Here is a 22,938-nt window from a genome sequence, read left to right as displayed (position 1 = left end):
TCTTGTGCTATGTATGGAGTAAACTTGGAAAAATCCCTGCATCCTTGCATAATATTAAGGATTGCTTATTCCGCCACGTAATCTTTAAGTGCTAGTTTTGTGTGCTAGACATAGCCAAGGAGGCTCCAATTAGGAATGCGCTCCTAAAATTTAAGACATGTATGCATGGGTACATACAGTGGCATTTCATGAGTATTTGCACCCCAGTACTCCGAAAGGCTCCAGGTCACCTTCCACTCTGCCTGTTAAAACTTCATTCAACCCCTTAAGTAATAAGCAGTAACTAGAAAGCTCACATACACGCTCATAGATTTATGGTAGAAACTCCAGCTTGCGGGCTATGATATAAGAGAGTACAGGGAAAGCATTAGGAAGTACTGGGGTGTAAATACTCATGAAACATGACTGTAATGGAAGATCAACACCCCAAAATACGTAACTAGGTAATTCTTTGCAAGAATTACCCCTATTCTAGTTCTTTGTCCAGATGGGTGACTCGGAGGCAACATGCATTTTGTTCTTTCCAACTCTTTTTCATTATGATACCACGCCAGCCCTTTACCAGGCCCTTCGTTATCTCGCTACTGGTTGTGTCAGTGACATCATCCAAAGTGCTTCATCTGCTCCAGCATGCCTCTTCTCTTCCCGGCATTCAATTTGCGCTCTACTTTCCGACATTCTTCATCGTTGAGATTCTTCTATTCGTAACCGCGTGGGGGCTGCTTTTCAAATTTACGGGCGTAAAGTCCCTTTTAGGCACTGTAGTGACAGTGGCCATCACGTAAGTACTTTAAATCTGCTATTACTTATTACTAGAGTCAATGAGTCAGACCCGAGATTTTTAACTGTTACAGATCTCTGAGCTTCATCTTGTCCTCGTCTCAGATATGTTTCTATCTTGTGACTGGTAGTGAGATCCCCTGGGATGGAATCACAACCGTGGGAAGTGAACCGGAAGGGAGAAAGCTGATGCTCAGCGGGCTGACATCGTTTCTGGGAGCTGCGGGCGTCCTTCTTGTGACCTCATGGCTACTCAAATATTGGACATGCATTCTCATAGACAGTTGGGTGTCTGCGCTATTTAGCACACAAACCAAAAAGGCAGACGAAGTAGGCATCATTGCCACTCCCCAAAGAAAGCCCGGGGCAGCACGACTCACTCAACTTTTGACAATATGCGCCACGATGGTCATTGGACTCTTGCGCTTGACTCGGCCCCAGGTGCCTTATAATCATATGTCTGAAACTATCCCATTTAGCTTTTTCTTGGCCTTGGGTTCGAGACCTGCTGAGCTACATCAGACTGGAGATCAACCATTTCCACTCGTGGACCTAACTGATGAGCCATACTGGGAAGGTCCACGCGATCACTTCAAGGGCTGGGCCCCGGGTAAGGCAGACTCCAACGCCAAAAATATTCGACCCGCATGGGCGTCTGGGGATTTACCACCAGGGTTCACGAGGTGGAGCGAAGGAGAGTCTGACAGCGACGAAGGAGATATTGTTACTGCGGATGGAAATGGGACTCAAAATAACACTTATAGCCCCGTGGATGACCCCCTTCGAATCACCAACCTCGACCGTGAAATGCTAGAGCCGGTAGCTCAGGCTCTCAAGGACCATAAAGTCCCCATTACACATGTCGTAGTTGTGTTGATGGAAAGTGCTCGGAAGGACATATTCCCCTTCAAGGCAGGCTCAAATTTGCACAAGAAGATTCTATCATCCTACGATACCCAAGATCCCGCAGTATTCCAAGAGATTGACGCCAAACTATCGCATTTGACACCAAACGCAGAGAAGTTGACCGGGGTGGCTAGTGGATTTTCGACAAATGACCAAATTTACAGCCCTTCTAGTGACGGATGGAATGGTATGACAGAACCAGGAATGGGCGGCATCAATTTCAATGGTATTCTCACTGGTAGCAGTGTATCACTCAAAAGCGAAATTATGAACTACTGTGGTGCGGGCCCACTGCCAGTGAACTCCGTGGATGAGGTCAAATCCCAAAATTATCAGCCGTGTCTCATGCAGATGTTTGAATTATTCAACCAACTCAAGCAGAAGTCGACCCAGGACACAGTGAGTCATAAGTCTGGCAATGGGCTTGAGCACATTCATGATCGGAACTGGAGCTCTGTGTTCTTGCAGTCCATCACAGGACGGTTTGACGAGCAATATAAGCTCAACAAGAAGATGGGGTTTCAAGAAGCAATCTATCGCGAAGACATTGCCAAGCATAGTGCCAAACATCATCACAAGAACATGATAGAGATCAATTACTTTGGGTAAGCATATCCTTCTCCCGATTGAAGACTATCCTTGACTATGGGCACTCACATTACTAACACCCGTGGACGTTACCTCAGGTACCCGGAGTACGAGATATACCCATACCTACGAGACGTGGTGAACAATACAATCGAGAAGAACGAGCGACTTTTCCTGTCACATTTAACGAGCACAACCCATCACCCATGGGGCATGCCTACGACGTACCAACAAGAACAATACTTTGGTGGAGACGATATCCTCGCGACGCACAGGGACATCAACAAATATCTGAACACGGTCCGATACGTGGACGCATGGCTTGGCGATATAATGAAGGTCCTCAACGAAGCTGAGATTGCAAACGAGACATTAGTCGTACTTGTAGGAGATCAGTATGATGCACTTACTTCAGCAACTACGCACAACAACCGATTGACCATGTACTAATCTCAAATAGTGGCCAGGCATTCGCTGAAGATGCGCCAGCCTCCGGTACATACGAGAACGGACATATCAGCAATTTCCGCATTCCCCTCGTTTTCCGACACCCGCTATTGCCAGCACTGCAAATCACAGCGAATGCAACCTCGATGTCTGTCGTCCCGACCATCCTTGACCTACTCGTGAATTCAGGCTCCTTGAACAAGATGGACTCCGATGTGGCCCTAGACCTGATGAATGAATATGAAGGACAGTCACTAGTGCGCCCGTACCAAGCTACCCACAATGGCCGACAGGCATGGAACTTTGGCATTATCAACCCCGGTGGTACAATGCTCAGCGTTGGGTCTGCAGCGGTCCCGTATCGACTCATATTGCCACTAACCGGGGACTTTGAGTACGTGTTCTCTAATCTAGACACCGACCCGGACGAGTTGAGTCCATTGCGTGGGTGGTCTCTCGAGGAGTTGATCGGCCGGGTACAAAAAGAGCATGGAGACAAAGCTGGGAAGTGGCTGGCCGACGCGGAGAAAGTGGGAAAATGGTGGATCGAGGAGCAGAAAATATTATGGAATTACCAATAGAACTGCAAATAAATCTCTTCAATTTTTAACTACAAGTCAAAAAGAAGAATAGGAAGAGAAGCGGGTTGGCTTAGTATTGTTCGGTTTCTTTGTGTGCGCCTGAGGCAGACACACCCGCCCCACCTCCACTTCATGTTTTATATTCGCTGCATTTCACGTTCGATCTTTTATTTAGACAATTCTCATTTCAACGGGGGTTTGATTGATCGAGATTGCATAATCTCACTTTGTGCAAAGCCTTAGTCGTGAGACCTAACCCGGACTCATCCTGTGCATCTAACCCCTGTACCCCACCATTTGATTGCATCCCGGCAATTATCCTTCCGGTCTTAAGCTTCTCACTCCAATCTGTGCAGAACCATGGAGGGAACATATTCCACCGACCCTGAATGGGCATCTGTTACTCCAATTGACCTGGATGATGGCTCAAGCTCGGGTGCTATGCCACTGGCGACCATCGCCTACCCAGCCGACTACCTCGAGGCGACTTCGTATTTGCGTGCCGTGATGGCCACGAACGAGATGTCTGAGCGGGCATTGAATTTGACTAAAGATGTGATCTCGATGAATCCAGCGCATTACACTGTATGGTAAGTTGGCTAGTAATAGCCCCCTCGTGACATGCCATATCGCACATCTGACATCCTATACAGGATCTACCGAGCAAAGATTCTGTTCGCTTTGGACAAAGACCTGAATGAAGAATTGAGCTGGTTGAACGATGTCTCATTGAAGTACCTCAAGAACTACCAAATTTGGTATGTCGACTATCACCCGGCAACCACCGATGCCAGAACGTCATGAAAGAAAAAGAGACAAGAGGACAAAAATATCAAAAAAAGAAAACTAACACCCAAACAGGCACCACCGCCAAGTCCTGCTGTCATCAAAAGCGCACTTCCCAACTTTCCCACCCAAAGAAGCAGACTTCCTAATGGAGATGTTCGCCCAAGACTCCAAAAATTACCACGTATGGACCTACCGTCACTGGCTTGTGCGGCACTTCGGACTATGGGACCAGCCACGCGAACTCGAAGACGTGGAATTCCTCCTGAAAGCCGATGTGCGCAACAATTCCGCCTGGAACCACCGGTACATGCTCCGCTTCGGACCGCGGGACACATCACTCCCAGATGCGGGGATGGTGAATGCAGGTGATCTCTCCACAGCGCCGTCCGAGAAGGGCAGACTTTCTGTTGTCGATGAGGACATGGTTGATGGCGAGCTGAAGTTTGCGCAGGAGGCTATCCTGCGCGCGCCGGAGAACCGGAGCCCGTGGTGGTATGCGCGTGGAGTTCTGAGGGCTGCTGGGCGTGGGTTGGGGGAGTGGGAGGAGTTTGTTGATGGGTTTGTTTCGGAGGGGGCCGTTAAGAGTTCGCATGCTGTTGAGTGGTTGGCCGATGTCTTTTCTGAGACTGAGAGGGAGAGTGAAGCTGTTCGGATGTGGACGATGCTGAAAGAGGAGTTTGATCCTATCCGGAAGAACTACTGGGATTATCGTATTCGGAAGCTAGATCAGAGTATGGTTGATTTGGGTAAGGGCGTTGCGACTCTCGCTGCCGTATGAAGGGCGGAAAACATGTGGCGCTGGACAACGTCTATCGAAATAATTCAGATTTGTTCTAGGGTCTTGGACGTTTCGTTGAAAAATATTATGTCCAAATGGTATTCTTTTTTTTAAGTATACGGCCGCCGTATAATTTGTATGATTGTATGAATGAACTGTGCGAAAGTTCAAGCCTCTATGTAGACGATAGTAATTAGAAAGTCCGAAACCAAAAAGTGTAGTGCGGCAAATCAAACGCCAAAAGTCAAGCCAAAAAAAGGTATATAAACAAAAGATATCCATTATCATCAATATTCATGCCCATCCCTCATCCAACATCTTGCGCCATTCACAAGCCATATCAATGGTGACATAGCTACCGCCGCAGACAATAATGACAACTCTACTCTGTGAGTTGAGATCAGGGACAAGTTGCTTAAGCTTCGAGTTGAGCTTCTCGACCTCCGGCTCAAGCTCCTGGTCCGTATCATTATCGGTCGAGGTCGACCGATCATCACCATAGCCCTCATCACGGTAAGTAACTTCAGTCTCACCCGGATCCCTCTTACGCTTTTTAATGCTTTGAGCGTTTGCGCCGCCAGTCACTGACGCAGGAACAGCAGTAGCGGCATCACCGATGGCCGCCTCAATGCAGACACCGCACGCAAGCTCGACGAGGAGTCGCTCGTCGTTGGCGAGGCGGAGCACGCCGCGGGCGGCGTCTGCATCTGACAGGACGGTGCTGTGCACCTTGATGCCTGGGGGCGGGGACATAGCGTACTGGAAGGTTGTTTCCGAGACGCGAACAGCACCAAGAGAAGTAGCCTGGGATGTGATCTTTGGGAGAGAGATGAGGGATTTATTGGCCATGGCTGCTGCTAGGGAATCGGTACCGGCCGTTTCAATGGCGAGGAAGTGAATGGGGTTTGGTTTGGAGAAGGAAGAGGAGGTAATTTGCTTCTTTTGTCGTCGCTTTTCGATTCCCATGACGAGGCCATTGAGAAGGCCGCCACCGCCGATGCTGCAAAGGATAGCGTCTAGGGGAAGGGCCCGGTCATTGTATGCTTTTTTGTCTTCGGGGCTGGTGGCGGGAGGAAGCTGGGTCTCGAGTTCGTCGATGATGGTGCTGTTTCCTTCCCAAATGGGTTGGTTGTCGAAAGGGTGGAGGGCAATCTTGATCACATCTTGGTCATCTCCACTGGATGTCTTCATGATAGTTTCCCGCATGTATTCTCCCGCTTCTGAGAATGTCTCACCGTGACGGATGACATCTGCTGCGCCTGCCGCCCGGATTTTATCAAGCATTAAAGGCTTAGTGCCCATGGGTACTACGACGGTGCATGGGTAGCCCAGGCTTCGGGCTGCACAGACGGCTGCCAGTCCGGCGTTTCCTCCGGACGACGCATAGAAGTGGACCCTGCGGCCCACGTTTGCTGGATTGCGAAGGTGAGAGAGGATCTGGTTGCCCATAGCACGGGACTTGAAGGAGCCGCTTGGTTGCACGTTCTCCAACTTCAGGAAGATCCTACATCCAGCTGCCCGAGAAAGGCAGGCAGACTCGACCAGTGGTGTCTCGATCCATGGCGTTTTGAACTGCAGTTGATCGCAGGCAGAAATGTCGATGCTCCCCATTTTGATGTGTTGAACAAACGGAAGAGACAAAAATGGCTCTGCTGGTCACCGAAGGAGTTCCAAGACCAGAAGTATAGAAATGATTGTTCCCAAAATAGTAAATTGTTGAGTCGACTGGTTACACGACAGTAGGTTTTATATTCAAAACAGAGAGATAGGGAGATATCGGGAAGAAAAAGGAAAGCGATAAATACTAAAATATCCAAACTCCAGTATGCAGATATTAAGACATGTTTTGATATACACAGTGAGCCTCCTGGGCTAGGGCAAAAGTTTCCCGGCGGGAAACTCCCTGTTTCCCGCCTGATAGGACTGACCGCAGCGTTCACGGTTCTGGCCCAGCCTTTTCCCGTCAACAACCTTGGGGGAAACTCCAATCACAGTGGATCGGCCATGACGGTCATGACATACCGTTACATGCTGTTTGGATTAGAGTGGCCGGGCGTGGAAAACCTGACGTCTCAGCTTTCGAGATGTGGAGGACGGGAAAAAAAACCTCATCAACTCTGGCGGATCTAGGCGGAGAAGATGCACATCTTTATTCAGGCGGACCTCTCGATCGTTCATGATTGGCCGCCGGTCGATTCCTCTTATCAAATCGAAAGCTCAAAAACAGGCATATTACTCCTCAGTGAGCAAAGGAGGGAAAAGAACCCCTTTCTTAACGCCCTCACCGTAATCTGTATCCGAACCGTACGCCGTGGCCGCGAATGCCCGCTTGGAGAGGTCCGAGGTGTTCACACGGAGCAATTCTAGAAGGTCATGAGACTTGCCGGGCATGAACGGTTGCAATAAAATGCCAGTGATCCGCAGCGATTCCGCCACATTGTAGATGACTCGTTGAGAGTTAGGAGTTTTCCACGGCTCCGCCGCATGGAAGTACTTGTTAGTCTAAAAAAAACAGGTCAATACTCGCTGAACCCGTGCGGGGATGATCACCTCTTACCTTCTCGATAATGCTCATAGTTTCGTGCAGCGCGGCACGGGGGTTCAGATTTTGCATAAGCTCGGCAACCTGGAGAGGCGTCTGCTCCAACATTTCTTGATGTTCCATGTCCTCAGGGGTAGCAGCTGGAAGCTTATCCAATCCGGCGTCCATAATGTACGACCGCAAATTGCCACGCGCACAACCAATTGCACGCAAAGCAAGGTTTCCGAGACCCCCCTGAAGCATTTTCTTGTAATCTCGGATGATAAAGGAATTGTCAAAGTCCGCGTCATCTGCAAGGCCACCCCGGTACGCTAGGAAAAATCGCATTCCATCGACTCCGAACCGCTCAATGGCGAAAAACGGGTTCACAACATTGCCTGTGGACTTGGACATTTTTTCACGGTTCATCGTCCAGTGTCCGTGCACCAGGACGTTCCGAGGCAGAGGAATATCAAGAGCCATGAGGAAAGCAGGCCAATAAACACAATGGAATCTGCCAAATGATTAACCTTCCACGCGCTCCTTCGGGACAAGTCGTGAACTCACCTAACAATATCTTTGCCAACTACATGCAAGTCTGCAGGCCATATAGATGTGTTTTCTTGTCCGGGTGGGAAAGGATATCCAGCTTTGGTCAGGTAGTTAACCAGCGCATCTAGCCACACGTAGATTGTCTGCGTGTCATCGCCAGGAACAGGGATGCCCCAAGTCAAACGTTCCACAGGCCGAGAAATCGAGAGATCCTGCAGTCCCGACTCAACTCCGTTGATCACAGCAGCTGTGTAGGAGGTAGGGGTGATAAACGGATCTTCTCTTTTGTACAAGTCAAGTAAACGATCCTTGAAGGCTGAGAGACGGAAGTGGTAGTTGGTTTCTGAGGACCACTCTACCTCTTTACCCGTTTCTATTGAAACCTGTGTGTGGTGAGTATTCGTACTTGTTGGAGAAATGATAGTTTACATACCATTCGTTTCCTCCCTGTTGATGGATCTAGGGAGTTCTGCACCTGCGTCTGAGGGTAGAATGTCTCATCGCTGACTGAATACCAACCTTCATGCTTTGAGGTATAGATATAGCCCCGGTGTTGCAACATTTCCTACTCATGATCAGCCATGCTCTACTATGAACGGAAGGTAGTCGCCTACCCAGAAATATTGGACGGCATCTCGATGCGCCGGGTCGGTAGTCCTGATGAAATGATCATTGTCGAGGTTTGCAGCCTTCGCTAGCGCCTGTATCAAATACATTGAGTTAGAGATGTCCTTGGATATGACAAAAGGGGACTCGCACCTCAAATGTTCGGCAGTTCATATCACAAAATGCCTGGGTATCCATGCCCGCTTTAATGGCAGCTTGTTGAATCTGTGATTGATGTCAACGCCTATTATCGACCTACAATGCCATGCATATGTAGTACCTTCATTCCATGCTCATCGGTTCCGGTGAGTAGTTGGGCATCTGTATTCCCGAGCAAGACCTGCCATCGTTTCATGATATCGGCGATCACCATTGTGTATAGATGGCCGACGTGAGGGGCTAGAAGTCGAACGTATTGTTAGCAACCCAGTTTTCATATGGTATGCACTATAATCCTCACCAGCATTGACGTAGAAAATTGGTGTTGTCACATAGTAAGGTTTGTTGGATCTCTGCGGCGTAGTTGTGACTCCGCGCCGGGGAGTTGTTGCCCATCCATTCTTGCGGGATGCACAGTTCCACGGGTGCCTCGATCTCAGAAGTTGAGACGCTCTAAATAACGAGCGAAGTGGCGTCCTTGCTGCAGCCATTGGTATGGTGATATGGTAAGAAGAGCGTCGCATGTTATTCCGCACATCTCGGGTGGTCCGAGCTTCTCCGCAAGTCTCGGCCAATTTTCTGCGCTTAGGTACCTCGCCGCGCTTACATCGTCATCGAGCATACCCACGACCTTGTCCTCAATCGTATCTATAATATATATATATATATATTCTCGTTTGAAACATATTTCTACGTCTTATATTGCGCACAACTATTCCCCCTCTTTTGCCAACTTGAAATACCGATCGCGATGGCTGCAGCAAGCGAGGATACACTAACCAAAGTGTCGACCGAGGGTAAGTCTCAAAATATAAGCTATGTCATCCCTTATTGGAAGCAACTAACCTTTGGTTTCTTTTCATGCTTAGCTGCGACCGAGTTTGTCAAGACCTTCTATCCGGCTTTGGGATTGAACCGCGAATCTCTCAGCTCCTACTACTCCCTCGAGCCCACAACCATCCTGTTCAATGGAAATCGTGTCACAGATGGCGCCGCGGTGCAAGAAATCTTTACCAATCAAATGTCGCCAACATACTACGAAGTCCAATCATACGACTGCCAGATCATCAACAAAGCATACCCTACCATTTTGCCGGGTGGTGGACTGAAGCCACAGTCAGAGATGGGAGTCAAAGACATGTCATTTCTCATTGTAGTAAGTGGATTTGTGCGCTATGGCGAGGGTCGCGATCAGCCGCAACGTGGGTTCAGCGAGACCTTTGTGCTGGTCCCCAATCCATCCGCAGAGAGAGCGAGAGGCCGCAAGGATTGGCTCATCGAAAGCCAGAACTTCCGCCTTGTCGTTTGAGCAGCCATGCAACATTTAATCCAACGAATTATGAACCAGCCATACAAGCCAACAGGCTATGCAATGGACTGAAGTGAAGGAAATCAATACATGCCCACCCACCAAGGATGAACTGCTGGGAGATACGATGTAAACAATGATCCACTGCTTGAAATTGCTTCAAAAACTAGAGCGCCAGACGCCAGAAAGAGAAGAAAATGCTGATGTCTTCCCCATTATTATGGGGATTATGGCCCAGCCGATGTCTTGCGCGGTATGCGGAGATTTGCTTTGACTCTTTCAAGCAGCTCCTCGCGCGTCGCACGCTCATTCGGTAAAAGCCCTCGCTGAGATGTTTGATCAGTGTACCATTCTCAAGAAAATGTATAGGACTTAGTCATGCCCAAACAAATCACTCAAAACATACCGCTTGAAGCCATCTTTTTATCTCATCCATTGTCCAGTTTTCAGGGTCTGGCTGTCATTAGCCTGTGTTTGATACCTAGTAATATCTACTCTTACCACCAGTGGGATCTGCTTGTGCAGGGAGAACATCGCTGCCCAAGATGGTATAGGCTGCCACCGCAGTGACCATTCCTGCAAATCCTATATAAAAAGATTGTGGTCAGAAATGTTGTTAAGTACCTTAATTTTGAATCATCTACCAAGGAATAGGTTCTATCGAGTTCGGCATTAGATATCATAAAACAGAGAGACATGATGTTAATACCTTGGAATTCAATGCTCGGTCTAGAGGGGTCGGCATTTTCAAAAATGATGCAGTATTCTTTGAATCTTAGGTTGATGTAAAAATCCCCCCAACGATTTAAGAGAGAATATATGGAAGAAAAAGGGTTCAAAGGACACGTGCAAAAGATAAGTATTCAAGACTTGTTGGTAGATGTGAACAGTTCGTCAAGATGCGGGTTGCACCGCCACACCACGCCACCCCTGGCTGCTGCCTTCGAACTACACGCAACTACTTCAACTAATATTTCAATAACTCCTGCCGGTTGATGGCACTTTCCTTCGAGTGATTAGATACGTAAACATCGAGTCATGATTAGATACTCAAAAATGAAATGCCCCCTGTAAATTTGTCGCTCTCCCTGTTATAGCAGCCATTGCATCGCATATCTATACCCATCAGTTTATCATTACTGCCCTCGATCATTTCAAATCACTTTGAACAGCCTACTTGAATAGACGATATGGAAGCAGTCATCTTTCTGTCTTCAGTTACGTTCGTTATTGCGGTGGGAGCTGCCATCATACAAGGGTATGGCTGATCTTCATTGCAGTATGTATCAAGCCAGACATTGACCCTGTTTACAGCATAGCTTTCTATAAACGATACCGAGTCCATCTGCATGTCACATCAAAAGGCAATACTCCTCCAGAGAGCATGGACCTGGAGAATTTCGATCCTGAAGGAAGCACACCCCTTCAGCCACCGCCGAAACTGTATCGCCATTCACGATTGGGGAGCAGAAATACTAAGTGGCCAGGATATGCTGAACAACGGGTTCAACCATCGCGGACAATGATGGACTCCCATTTTGCATCATATCGCATTCCCGAGGGAGACACAGGGACCGTCCATCATTTCCCGCAGTCCCATTCGCTGCCCCCAAATCTCCCAGCCACATTTATGACCCCAGTTGCACGAGCCACAACTCCCCAACCAGCCACCGCAGCTTCCCCGCCTGAGGCACCAACCCGACTGTAAATTGTACATGACTAAGCAAGGGCTTTTGCAGCTTCAAGCCCTAAACGTGATCCGCACACATTCACCTTAGAGGCTAGTGTCGACAGTGAGCTTTCTCTTTTGCACCTTGCTTCAAAACACCCGCAACCGTCATTATGCCTGCCGAAGTCTCCGATATCAAGCAGTTCATTGAGATCTGCCGCCGGAAGGATGCCTCCTGTACGTTGCGCTGCATTGATGGAGTTCCGCCATGAGACTTGGAGATGATCATCGATGCTGACTATTTACGCCTTTAGCCGCCCGCATCAAGAAGAACGGCAAGAACCAGCAGACCAAGTTCAAGGTCCGCTGCCACCGCAACCTTTACACTCTTGTCCTGAAGGACTCCGACAAGGCCGACAAGCTCAAGCAGAGCCTGCCCCCTGGTACGTTACGATCGCATTGTTCCGCCGTATGAGTTGAGAAGATTGGAGGATACGCAACTTGGAAGATGGACTTTGAATACAGCTCTGAACCTATGCTGACGATTTCTTTCTGAACAGCCCTCAAGGTCGTCGATGTCTCCAAGGGCACCAAGAAGACCAACTAAATTCGGTAACAATGGACTGAATGGAGGATCGGAGTGCGGCGTGATTGGTTGTTGATGCATGCAAGACCAACTGTTGGAGGGATACATGACACGGGCTTGGTCCCTCTGCGAGCCGGCACGGGGAAAACTCCGTGGCGCGGAACATGACTTTCACGCCCGGGTTTCTTTGCGCCTTTGAAACCGGCTGCTATTATTCACCGGTTAGGCGACTCGCATTTTCTGGACGCACTCGAGGAAGGCTTTTGTCGGAGTTTCCAGTCCCTACAACCCAATGAAAAAAACAGTTGAAATATCATTACTACATAGGTTTCTCGTTTTCAGTCGAGATTTCCTAATCCATTATTTTTTTTCATGGATGTTCTCCCGACTTTCATATTGTCTCCCAAGGCAAAAAGTAGACCGGGTAGATGCTGACTTGTGTAGATCAACGATCCTTCAATCCTGTCAACAAGCGTCACAGTCGCCTCCGGCCTTTTTATTGACTCAACTTGAATCGAAACCAGAAGCCTGTCGTGATCTCTGGTCAAATAATCTCAGACTGAGGCTAACTATATGTCTTTCTGTAAACTTGATAGCTCGACTGAAAACAAAAACGATGCCTACTTTTATCCGGTATTGGGTTCTTTGATTCGGGGGTTGGGACCAAGTCTTTCAACTCCACTTCATACTTTTGCTCGCATAATTCCATTGTTGAGGATGATTACGTTGAAGGACCTTTGTGGTTCTTTTCTTTTTGTAAATGTCAAAGCAAGTATGTCCACAGCATGCCCCCTCGAACCTGTATATAAATAAACACGGAGCCCCAACACTAAAGCCGTCAACAACATTTATCATATCAGCATCGCGTGGTTCCCTATTCATCGGAGTCGAGAAATATATGTTGTCGTTTCCAGAATCTCACTCGGTTTTCGACACGGCTCCATTCAGTCAACACAGCGAAGGTTGAGTCGGAAATATGTTCGACCAAAAACCATTGGACCCTGCTATGGGCAACTTTGGCAAGTTTCCACCAGAGATTATCTTCAAGATCCTAGACAAGCTCTTAGGGGGCTCTCCTAGATTGACACACGAGAACTTTCATTCCATTAACCAGCTGATGAAAACCAACAAGACAGTAGAAGAATACATCAAACTCGGATGGATGGATAGCAATACCCCGAACAGTCTCAAGCAGCGCGTGAATGCCGTCGTGTGGTACCCAAACATCGATGTTGCGAAAACAGCTTTGATCCTCCAGGGCGTAGAACCCGACACCTTCCCCATATTAGATCCCCACGCTCTAGGCCCCGATCTCATCACCGGTATCCTGCATGATGACTGCGATCAGTGCTTCGAGTGGTTCGCCGAGATGGTGCCTGGTACTCATATGGGATGTTGCAACGAGTGCGGTAGGACGTTCAGGTCTCTATCAATCGACGCTAAACTTGAAAAGTTTGGACAACAAGCACTACCGACAGACATGTACGACTACAACAACATTTCTTTTGACCTCTAAACCATTTTCTGCCTCATCCGAGTTTATTGCCAAAATCTTCAAGATAATAGAGATATCCTGAGTGGGCCAGGCTTCTCGAGGACCCTTAAGATAGCGCCACGCGTAAGGAGTGATCGGCTATCCGGAGTGTTGGTATCTTCAGAAGGTCTGGCCAATATCCGACTCTTGGTTAGAGTCCCTACTAATCGGGTAAGCGCAGATGTGTACTAATCTTCTCGGTCCATGGGGTTGATTGTATCTGCCGAAATTCCAAGATTCGGGCTTACGCTTAGGGCAATATTGCTGACATTCGAATATTCCTCTGTCTTGATATTATATCACTTTGTGTTTTCATTTTCAATTGTTAGTATCTATTGTTTTGTTTTATCATCAATCAAATCTAACAGGTTTCCTCACCTCGAGTTTAGTAGTGGTATGTTACCAGATACGTTAAGTAGATTTCAATCAATCCAGTACCTATGTTATTCCGTAGATCATTACTCTTCAGGCCACGGCACTTAATTCCTATACATCCCATCCTCCACATTGCTTGGCATGTCACAGCTTCTCTTGGCATCAATCATATCATAAAGTAGATTGAGCGTTCTATAGTAATATATAGCTGCTTCTATATTTCCGTCGGCCCGTTATCCCCGGATAAACACCGTTTATTGCCGTTGTTGGCTGCAGAAATTAGCCATGGCGGCTGGCACTTGTGCCCCTGACTTCTGCACCCCGCAAAATATATACATGTGAATTCTATTTCCAAGGGATTTCCAAGGGATTCCCAAGGGATTTACATGAGTAGCCCTATTTACTACGGAGGATGGCTGACCCCATGACCCCTGGTAATACATCTCCTTTGTGTCTCAAACGCGGAGGTTTTTCTATCCAAACCAATAAGATAATGCATAGGTTGAGCTCCGGCTTTGATCTATGATTTTCCACCAACAAGTTCCTGCAGTAGGCCTCTTAGTTCACACTCGATGTTACATCTCTGTGCCTAACTTATGCCAATTGACGTAATTGTACTTGACACCATTCCAGGATCAGAACGGACCTCCTTCAGGAGCATAACGCCCGGCTAAATCAAGAGTTTCATAGGAGACCGGACTAAGACGAGCCCTGCGAGGGTTGTGTATATAAACCGTAGCTGCTGCGGGCAAAGATATGTTTTTCAAGACAGAAATATCCACTGAGTTCTTTACCAAAAAAGCCCAACCCAAAATGACACTTCTAAAGCTATCTACAATCCTAGCCTCGGCCTCGCTTGTTGCAGGCCATGCCTACGTTACCAGCATCGTAGCTGATGGCAAAAAGTAAGTCAATCCAACCAAAAGACTTCTCATACCAACAACCAACTAACCACATTATCAGCTACACTGGTTACCTCGTTGACAAATATGGCCACGGGGGTGATGCCCCCGACAGCGTCGGCTGGGCAACAACGGCAACCGACCTCGGGTTCGAAGACGGTACCGAATACCAAGACCCGAACATAATCTGCCACCGAGATGGAGTCAACGCAGCTTTGAGTGCCACTGTCACCGCTGGCTCCGACATTGACATCCAATGGACGGCCTGGCCAGAGTCCCACCATGGACCTGTGATCACATACCTCGCCTCGTGCAACGGTGACTGCAGCACAGTCGACAAGACCACGCTGGAATTCTTCAAGATTGAAGAAGACGGTCTCATTGATGGCACAACTCCTCCTGGCACATGGGCCAGCGATGATCTTATTGCTGCCGGAAGCGCGTGGACTGTGAGAATTCCTGCTACTATCGCTGCGGGCAACTATGTCATGCGCCATGAGATTATCGGTCTTCACTCTGCTGGCAATGAGAATGGCGCTCAGAACTACCCGCAGTGCTTCAATTTGGAGGTCACTGGTGGTGGAAGTGATGTACCTGCCGGTACGCTTGGTGTGGAGTTGTATACCAACACTGATCCCGGAATTCTGTTCGATCTTTATTCTCCTCTGACTGAGTATCCTATCCCGGGACCGGCTTTGTATGCCTGATTCAGTGTTACAAGGGAAACATCAGGTGGAGGGTATCTTGAAGAGACGTGACTTTTGATGCTTTATCTGTTATTCGAGTATTATGGAATGCTATGTGCCCTGTTCATTTGACAACTGCGACCCCAAATAACCATAAATTATCGAGAAACAAATTCTATTCTGTTCTCTCATAAGGCAAAGCAATAAACCCTCGTACATTCGCCTCCTCAAGTGCCGCATCTACGCCACCTAGACTCAAATCCGCCTTGCGCAACTCGAACTCTCCAAAGAAATTCGGCTCAGCAGAGACTCTCTCAAACCCAAGCCCTTCAAACAACGCCAAACTCCTCAAATTCGCCTGTCCAATTTTAACACTGAGACACTCAAGCGTCAACCCCTCCGAGGAGGCCGCCGTCTCAACACCAGTCCGCAACTTCCGCACAGTCTCAACATCAACATCACCACCACCAACAAACTCATCCAGAATAGCCCCCTGGTTCTGAACAATATACCGCATAAACATTAGTAGCGCAGCGCGCCCAAACCCGCGTCGCTGATTGACCTTCTCAGCGATCATGAGCTCGATCTCGCCGACTATCTGCGGCGGGCTGTTGCCCTCCTCGCCATCATCAATGCGTAGAAAGAGGTTGATATCGCCGACCATAGTAGCCGGCGAGTCACTTTCTGCTTGCAGCTCTATCTGGCTGGGGATGTCATCTTCGGCGCCTGTTGTGATCGCGCGACAGACGATGAAGGTTAGTTTGTCTGCGTCCTGGCGCCAGCTGCGTTGCATCGAATATTCTTCTTCTAGCGTCAAGGGCTCTGAGGCTGTTGCTTCTTGAATTTCCTAAAGCTTTGTAAGAAAGGCGGTCGATTATATCTATGATCTTATTGATCTTGTTTGCTTACCGGGTCTTTCATCCATTCGTGGTACCGGGGTACGTGCCATGATGAGTATGGGACTAAAAGGGCCTTTGAGGAGCAGAGGGCTATCCCTCAGAAGTTTAAATCAGCTTCCTCGGATTTTTTATAGTCTCGATCTCCGGGGGAAAGTATATATGTGGGTATGGGCATAGAGCAGCGTACCGATGTTGGCATTGAGAAGCATTGTGGGTAGATGTTCAGAAAGTGAACTTTTTCAGTGTGAATGATCCAGAATTGTCCAGCTGGTATGTACTCTTGTAGAGAAATGCCCATTCGACGTCTATTAGTGTCTCGATGGATATAAAGCAGAGGAAGTTAGTGGGATGGATTCTTCCAATTGTGGGTCTTGGCGCGTGGAGCCACTCGGGTTGTATACAATTTGTCTGAGCGGCTATGGGGTTATATAAATGTATCAATATACAAGTGATTTGGCAAGATGGTTATTTCATTAGCACCATTCATGGATTGGTATGTCTATCAATTCACTTTTGTTCTTCCTGACCCTTGAAAACTCCAAACCGGACCACCTCGACCTCTAGCGTCTCGGTATCAACTAGAATCAATTCCCCAGTTTCGTTGAATTTGGGAATTGCGAGCAGCCGGACACGGGCTGCATCAGAGCCATCAGCGGCACCCATCATTTCAGTGTCGCCATCTAGGCGGAGAGGGACATCACCCTCAATAGTGGCAGTCTTGAACTGTGGCTGATTGCCAGCGAAAAAGATATGCGGACAGGTCTCGATAACATATGGATCATCCGACTGGAATGGATATGACCCTGGAGAGTATTGTTAGCAAAGATTCTTTGAGGATTTGGATGTCCAAGCATACAAATTGTGTCCGGCGCAGTGGGAACGCCGCAGCGCCAACGAAGCATGGCTTCCATGATTCGCATCCGAGCATCGGAATCTGTCTCCTTGTCTGGGCTGCTATCGCCGCCCTCAATAGTGATATACCGTAGGACATCGTCAACATTCTGACCGCTGCACCCCCATAGTCGCCAGCCTTCCACGTCGCCGTCCCAGGGGTTCGTGACACTGTCAAACCAGCCCGCTTCGGGCTTGTCATCCCCTCTGGCTGGAGGTGCAGAATATGCCCTTGCTTGAGGGAACATAGTCCGATGAATCCCCTGCTGAGGGAGCGAGAAGTTCGCGGGATCTTTTTCGCCCGGCATGAGCGTGACAGGAATGCTGGGCAAGATCTCCGCTAGGAAATTATCGAGTTCTGTGATAGGTGCGGGATTGTATGCAGAGGCGTCATAGCCATACTTTTTCGGCAGTGTTTTTGTTGCCCCATCGTTGCTAGAGTGTGTTGATGCCAAGTCGCCAACTACGCTGGCTCCAAGTGAGTTACCTGCGATGACCAACCGGGTGATTTTAGAGGAACCCAAGGAATGACTGTTATCGTCGGTCCCTGAGAATCCCGTGTAGCCCAGAAGATAGTCTGTCAATAGTTCCAAAGCAAGCGTGTCGCTCGATGTTCCTGTGATTCCCAGGCCACTGACGAAGGCAATTTTGCCGTGCTCCTTTCCAGAAACTTCAACTCCATTTTCTGGAGCCTTGCCCTCCCATCGTTGAAGCTGAGGAGCCAAATCCGGCAGTTTGATATCAATAACCTCGAAATCTCCATTCGCATTTTCAGTCCCCAAAGCCGCAATAATGGCACCTGTCGCCAGCTGTGTAGACCGCAAGAAGTTCCCCGTGAGCCGTAAGCGGCCGGATTCATCTTCCATCATAATTTGGGTCAAAGATGGGTTGGAAGGATCGGTGTAGGTGCGGCGGGGAGGTGGCGCAGAGGTGAAGTTCTATGGGCTGTCAGTGGAAGACGAAGCAGGAGCAAGACCAATAAACTGACCTCTTTGCTGAGATCGTCCAAAATATTCGGCTTCATTGGCATATCCATGTATACGGTGCCAGCGACCCAGCACAGCTCGCCTTGTCGGACATCAAGTACTCGATCGACACGTCGCACCTTCTCTCCAGCAATCTAAATTTGCAAGCATATGTCAGAAAAGTCTATAGTTGAGAGTAGAAAATATTTTCTAGGATAAAATGCCCTTACAATAAGTCCATCCCATGCATATTTAGCGACATTTTCGACGGCGGGCTTCAACTTTGCGAGTCGCAAAAAGTACAGGTCGTCATATTGCTGCTGATAGTGCCGTCCTGCGCCAGTTGGTAGGTGGTAGGTATGACGGGGATTGTAATGGGAGGGTGTGCGATAAACTGGTTCCTGTTCCTGTTCCTCCTTGCTATCGAGGAAGAGCGTAATGGTCAGCGAAAGCTCCCCACTAGTAGCCAGGCAGAGGGATGGAGGTAGAGTGGATCAAGAGGTATTACCTGGGAGGACACAAGAAAGTGTAATCCTCAGCATCCGGTGCCATAATGTCCGGAATAATGAGATCTTATGTTTCGGGGGATGGTTGGGGTGGTGATGCAAAAAGATGCGTTTGACGCGCCCACGCGTCAGTTAGCGCGTTCAATTACATTCCCGCTTCTAGATTTCGTGGCAACTGGTTAAAGTGATTTTTAAATGGAAATAATCAAATTGATTGAAATTTGCTATATATTTCATTAATATTAGAAACACTATCCTTTCGCCTTATAGTCTCAGTAAAGCCTAAGTTAGGCCCCAAGGCAAAAAAATAGATATTCCAGTAATCGAGTTGTTCATATCGCATTAAGCCAACTTCAAGGGCTTACGGTTGGTAATGCTGGAAAAGGCTCGAGATGTGCTATTCATAATCATTGCACAATATTGTAGGACCTGCATGATGTAGATCGGCTATCAGCTGCCTCGGTCCATGGCTTAGAGCTTCCCCGCATTCTCCATCAAACATGATCCTCATGATATAAAGGCAAGAGAGTATTGAGATACGGCCATCTGTCAGCGCAGTTCTGTTTCTACCTGCCATCTCCTCCACAATCCAATGTCTCTCCAAACGCCGTTATGCTCTCTTCTCAAGATCCAACACCCAGTGCTGCTAGCTGGCATGGCCCGCGCTTCTGGAGCCCCGCTAGCAGCAGCAGTGTCTAATGCCGGCGGTCTAGGTACAATTGGCGGACTGGGATATACACCAGCGCAACTATCAGAGATGCTCACAGAGCTCAAGTCACTCCTCCGGGACCCTTCGCTTCCCTTCGGCGTGGATCTCGCCCTTCCTCAAGTCGGAGGCTCAGCACGTGCAACGAACCATGACTACACACACGGCCACCTGGACGAGTTGATCGAGGTGACCATATCGCACGGCGCGAAGCTGTTCGTCTCCGCCGTCGGCATCCCGCCAGCGAAGACTATTAAGCGGCTCCATGAGGCCGGTATCCTGATTATGAATATGGTCGGCGCGCCAAAGCACGCTGAGAAGGCGTTCAAGGCGGGCGTCGATATTGTTTGTGCACAGGGCGGCGAGGGCGGCGGTCATACCGGCGAAGTGCCGTTCTCCGTTCTGGTACCTGCTATTGTGGATGTTGCGCGGAACTATAAGAGTCCGTTGACTGGCCAACCGGCTCTTGTTGTTGCAGCCGGTGGTATCAACGATGGCCGCAGCCTGGCGGCGTCATTGATGTATGGTGCTGCGGGTGTTTGGGTAGGCACGCGGTTTGTGGCCTCGGATGAGAGCAGTGCTAGTCGCTTGCACAAGGAGGCTGTTGTTGGGGCACAGTTCGGTGAGACCAAGCGCACGCTTGTTATCTCTGGTCGGCCTTTGCGCATGCTGCCTAATGATTACATCAAGGAGTGGGAAGCGCGTCCTGCTGATATTGCCGCGCTGACTTCTAAGGGTGTTGTGCCCATGATGCATGATTTGGAGAATGAGAAGGATATCGATGTGCCGTTCCTCATGGGTGATGTCTCGGCCAGTGTCAAGGAGATCAAACCAGCCGGGGTCATTGTGAAGGAAATGGTTCAGCAGGCTGTCGAGGTGCTCAAAGTCGGAGGCTCATATATCACTGCCACAGGCCCCGCGAGTAAACTATAGATAAGACATGAAGCTGGATAAAATGGGGGTATCACGCTGAGGTTAGTGCAATAATGCTTGGCAAGTTTTTTCTTTCTTTTTTTGATAATAATATGATATGTACTTGTACAAAAACACTCCAAAACCAATAAGACTTGCAGAAACCAACGAGGAAGATGGAACAGGCATCGGCAACCATCGAATATCGTGAGACAAACCAAAATAGATAGCACCAGAACTTCTACTTTCGAATTGAACACGAATATTCGGATCTTTGTAAACCACAAGGCGAACTAAAGCATTTTCCTTGGGAGAAAAGTACAAAGTCGAAGAAAAGCGTCTTTATCGAGGGTAACCAAGTTGTTTCAATCAAAATCGACATCAGATAAAATTGGAATAATCTTAGAAAACCAAGCCATTGACTCCCGTGGCGTTGCCATTTGCTCGAGCCTCCAAAAGATTCGGGGGCGGAGTTGGACCGAAGACAGGCTTCTCTGAGGGTTGGTCGACCCGGGTTGGGGGTGGCTCAAGATCTTCCTCATCACTGATATCCTCCTCGTCATCTTCGTAGTCATCATCGTATTCGCTTTCGGTGCCTTCATCATCACCCTCTAAATGATCGTCGCCTTCCGCCAGGGCAAGTCCTTCGCCTCGGCCCTGGGCTTGCATACGCCGGCAAAGGGCTTCTAGGTGGTGGCACTTCCGTCGCCATCTTTCAAGTTCTTCATGATTCCGGGTCCGTTCCTCTGCCATTTCCAGGATATTGCGGTTAGTTTGCTCGTGCTTCCGGTTGAGGGTATGATTCTCCTTCTCCAGGCGTTTGGTTTTCTTGGACATTTCTTCCATCTCCTTGCGGAAGGTAAGGAAAAGATCGTTGCTGTTGTTCAAAGTGTCCTCGACCTGAAGGTCTTCGTCAGCGACCGGGGAATGAGAGGGGTTATGGGAACCCTTCTGTACCTGTTTGAACTTCTCCACGTAGATGTTGAGTTGGCTGCGCAATTCGGCTTCGGTATGCGAGAATGTGGAAACCTGGGAGGTCAAAGCTCGGCTTCGGTTGGCTTCAACCTCACCAGCACGGCGCTGCTCCTCAAACTTGGAGGCGAGACTTTGGATCTCAGAGTCCTTGCCACGTAGGAGGCCTCTGTAATGTAGGTCGCGCGTGTCGAACTGCTCGCTGATGGTCTTAAGCTTGGCACGGAGTCTAAACCTCTCTGGTTAGCAACCCCAAAGTCCGAAGAAGAAAAGAAAATTGAAATCGTACGCTTCGTCCAAATCAACATCCACCTTTTCGCTACGAGGGTTCCCCTTGGCAGCCATGACGTCTTGGATGTCATAGAGAAGCGAGTCGAGACGTTCGTTAACAATCAAGCGCGCTTTCTTTTCTGTGTCCTCCAGCTTCTTATTTTCATCCTACCAAATCGTTTAGCTGGCAAGTCCTCCGCGGTGTTTGGTGCAATCGTCTCGAGGCGCATGCTGATGGACCTACCTTGACCTTTTTGTTCTCCTTCGTAAGCTCTCGGCACAGTTTCTCCAGCTTGTCTTTCATTGTAATGGTCTTGTTGAGATCGGATTTGCCCTTGTCCTGGTCTTTTTGCAGCTGATCGGCGCGCTTTTTGCTCTTTGAATAATCACGATCCAACTTCTTCATATCTGCCAAGAGCTCGGTGTATTTCTTATGGACGGTTTCGAGTTTGGTCATAGGAGACTCAATATTGCTCAAAAGCTGGTTGAGATCACGAGTTGCCTTCTTGACCTCGCGCTCTGTATATCAAAATCCCGAGTTAGTGACCCCTAATTCCAGACTAACACCGTGGCCCGGCGGCACCAAGCAAAGAGGAAAAATGCCGCCGCAGAATACGAAGGGAGTCACGCACCAATTTCCGCCTCTTGGTCTTTCTCGCCGGCGGCATCTTGCTCCAGCTGGGAGATCTTGGCGGCCAAAAGCTTAGACGTCTCGTTTGGGTCGGCCGCTTTCTTCCCCTTATTCTTCTTCGCCATGGAGGTGGACGACATGGTGTTTGCGTGGAGTATTACAGAAACAACGTATTTGGCGATTCGATTCACGGGAGGTTGGTACGAAGGCCGGAAGCCGAAAATTTGCGCCAGATAGGCGGGATACAGGGCAGGATCTAGACGGATCAATCACACGGAACAGAGATCCCAGAGACAAGGCTCACGAGCGAGATCACTGGCTCTGGGATGTAGGAATCGTTCGTTTGTCGTAGCGTTCGGGAAAGAGCAAATGTTGGTCTTCGGAGCAGAACTTCGACGAGCGGGCAGCCAGTGAGGCT

The 22,938-nt window shown here is 48.7% G+C and overlaps 14 protein-coding genes across 14 annotated transcripts; 8 read left to right on the top strand and 6 right to left on the bottom strand.

Annotated features, from left to right (window-relative positions):
• Positions 1 to 539: 539 nt before the first annotated feature.
• N7447_006573 (uncharacterized protein) lies at positions 540 to 3,302 on the top strand (the record flags this gene model as incomplete). The annotated part of the gene is made up of 4 exons (XM_057230835.1): positions 540 to 781; positions 855 to 2,291; positions 2,373 to 2,669; positions 2,735 to 3,302. The coding sequence occupies 4 exons, from the start codon at positions 540 to 542 to the stop codon at positions 3,300 to 3,302; spliced, it is 2,544 nt and encodes an 847-aa protein (XP_057085925.1).
• Positions 3,303 to 3,662: 360 nt separating this feature from the next.
• On the top strand, positions 3,663 to 4,869 carry ramB (bifunctional protein farnesyltransferase/protein geranylgeranyltransferase; the record flags this gene model as incomplete). The annotated part of the gene is made up of 3 exons (XM_057230834.1): positions 3,663 to 3,892; positions 3,956 to 4,060; positions 4,164 to 4,869. The coding sequence occupies 3 exons, from the start codon at positions 3,663 to 3,665 to the stop codon at positions 4,867 to 4,869; spliced, it is 1,041 nt and encodes a 346-aa protein (XP_057085924.1).
• A 294-nt stretch (positions 4,870 to 5,163) lies between these two features.
• On the bottom strand, positions 5,164 to 6,480 carry N7447_006571 (putative L-serine dehydratase; the record flags this gene model as incomplete). The annotated part of the gene is made up of 1 exon (XM_057230833.1): positions 5,164 to 6,480. The coding sequence occupies one exon, from the start codon at positions 6,478 to 6,480 to the stop codon at positions 5,164 to 5,166; it is 1,317 nt and encodes a 438-aa protein (XP_057085923.1).
• A 621-nt stretch (positions 6,481 to 7,101) lies between these two features.
• On the bottom strand, positions 7,102 to 9,198 carry N7447_006570 (methionine--tRNA ligase MSM1; the record flags this gene model as incomplete). The annotated part of the gene is made up of 8 exons (XM_057230832.1): positions 7,102 to 7,371; positions 7,427 to 7,904; positions 7,958 to 8,325; positions 8,376 to 8,507; positions 8,557 to 8,643; positions 8,702 to 8,773; positions 8,829 to 8,947; positions 9,009 to 9,198. 8 exons carry the CDS (start codon positions 9,196 to 9,198, stop codon positions 7,102 to 7,104), a joined length of 1,716 nt encoding a protein of 571 aa, XP_057085922.1.
• Positions 9,199 to 9,458: 260 nt separating this feature from the next.
• On the top strand, positions 9,459 to 10,016 carry N7447_006569 (putative nuclear transport factor 2 domain protein; the record flags this gene model as incomplete). The annotated part of the gene is made up of 2 exons (XM_057230831.1): positions 9,459 to 9,504; positions 9,577 to 10,016. The coding sequence occupies 2 exons, from the start codon at positions 9,459 to 9,461 to the stop codon at positions 10,014 to 10,016; spliced, it is 486 nt and encodes a 161-aa protein (XP_057085921.1).
• Positions 10,017 to 10,243: 227 nt separating this feature from the next.
• N7447_006568 (Ish1 domain-containing protein) lies at positions 10,244 to 10,761 on the bottom strand (the record flags this gene model as incomplete). The annotated part of the gene is made up of 5 exons (XM_057230830.1): positions 10,244 to 10,342; positions 10,423 to 10,469; positions 10,518 to 10,601; positions 10,661 to 10,673; positions 10,726 to 10,761. 5 exons carry the CDS (start codon positions 10,759 to 10,761, stop codon positions 10,244 to 10,246), a joined length of 279 nt encoding a protein of 92 aa, XP_057085920.1.
• A 445-nt stretch (positions 10,762 to 11,206) lies between these two features.
• N7447_006567 (uncharacterized protein) lies at positions 11,207 to 11,724 on the top strand (the record flags this gene model as incomplete). Its single annotated transcript, XM_057230829.1, has 2 exons — positions 11,207 to 11,274; positions 11,331 to 11,724. 2 exons carry the CDS (start codon positions 11,207 to 11,209, stop codon positions 11,722 to 11,724), a joined length of 462 nt encoding a protein of 153 aa, XP_057085919.1.
• Positions 11,725 to 11,858: 134 nt separating this feature from the next.
• N7447_006566 (60S ribosomal protein eL38) lies at positions 11,859 to 12,292 on the top strand (the record flags this gene model as incomplete). The annotated part of the gene is made up of 3 exons (XM_057230828.1): positions 11,859 to 11,922; positions 12,000 to 12,128; positions 12,246 to 12,292. The coding sequence occupies 3 exons, from the start codon at positions 11,859 to 11,861 to the stop codon at positions 12,290 to 12,292; spliced, it is 240 nt and encodes a 79-aa protein (XP_057085918.1).
• Positions 12,293 to 13,247: 955 nt separating this feature from the next.
• Positions 13,248 to 13,787, top strand: N7447_006565 (uncharacterized protein; the record flags this gene model as incomplete). Its single annotated transcript, XM_057230827.1, has 1 exon — positions 13,248 to 13,787. The coding sequence occupies one exon, from the start codon at positions 13,248 to 13,250 to the stop codon at positions 13,785 to 13,787; it is 540 nt and encodes a 179-aa protein (XP_057085917.1).
• A 1,206-nt stretch (positions 13,788 to 14,993) lies between these two features.
• On the top strand, positions 14,994 to 15,789 carry N7447_006564 (AA9 family lytic polysaccharide monooxygenase; the record flags this gene model as incomplete). Its single annotated transcript, XM_057230826.1, has 2 exons — positions 14,994 to 15,085; positions 15,144 to 15,789. The coding sequence occupies 2 exons, from the start codon at positions 14,994 to 14,996 to the stop codon at positions 15,787 to 15,789; spliced, it is 738 nt and encodes a 245-aa protein (XP_057085916.1).
• Positions 15,790 to 15,943: 154 nt separating this feature from the next.
• N7447_006563 (uncharacterized protein) lies at positions 15,944 to 16,876 on the bottom strand (the record flags this gene model as incomplete). The annotated part of the gene is made up of 3 exons (XM_057230825.1): positions 15,944 to 16,615; positions 16,678 to 16,730; positions 16,855 to 16,876. 3 exons carry the CDS (start codon positions 16,874 to 16,876, stop codon positions 15,944 to 15,946), a joined length of 747 nt encoding a protein of 248 aa, XP_057085915.1.
• Positions 16,877 to 17,174: 298 nt separating this feature from the next.
• Positions 17,175 to 19,075, bottom strand: N7447_006562 (DNA-directed DNA polymerase delta subunit POL31; the record flags this gene model as incomplete). Its single annotated transcript, XM_057230824.1, has 5 exons — positions 17,175 to 17,470; positions 17,524 to 18,496; positions 18,547 to 18,678; positions 18,754 to 18,943; positions 19,032 to 19,075. The coding sequence occupies 5 exons, from the start codon at positions 19,073 to 19,075 to the stop codon at positions 17,175 to 17,177; spliced, it is 1,635 nt and encodes a 544-aa protein (XP_057085914.1).
• Positions 19,076 to 19,621: 546 nt separating this feature from the next.
• On the top strand, positions 19,622 to 20,668 carry N7447_006561 (NAD(P)H-dependent flavin oxidoreductase; the record flags this gene model as incomplete). The annotated part of the gene is made up of 1 exon (XM_057230823.1): positions 19,622 to 20,668. The coding sequence occupies one exon, from the start codon at positions 19,622 to 19,624 to the stop codon at positions 20,666 to 20,668; it is 1,047 nt and encodes a 348-aa protein (XP_057085913.1).
• Positions 20,669 to 21,049: 381 nt separating this feature from the next.
• On the bottom strand, positions 21,050 to 22,660 carry N7447_006560 (taxilin; the record flags this gene model as incomplete). Its single annotated transcript, XM_057230822.1, has 5 exons — positions 21,050 to 21,547; positions 21,605 to 21,848; positions 21,909 to 22,057; positions 22,134 to 22,408; positions 22,522 to 22,660. 5 exons carry the CDS (start codon positions 22,658 to 22,660, stop codon positions 21,050 to 21,052), a joined length of 1,305 nt encoding a protein of 434 aa, XP_057085912.1.
• Positions 22,661 to 22,938: the final 278 nt, after the last annotated feature.

The sequence above is a fragment of the Penicillium robsamsonii genome (genome assembly GCF_028829455.1).
Source record: "Penicillium robsamsonii strain IBT 29466 chromosome Unknown utg000003l_segment0_segment0, whole genome shotgun sequence".
Classification (NCBI taxonomy): Eukaryota; Fungi; Ascomycota; class Eurotiomycetes; order Eurotiales; family Aspergillaceae; genus Penicillium; species Penicillium robsamsonii.
The sequence above is the reverse complement of the archived record's forward strand: the minus strand, read 5'-3'. Positions and strand labels throughout refer to the sequence as shown.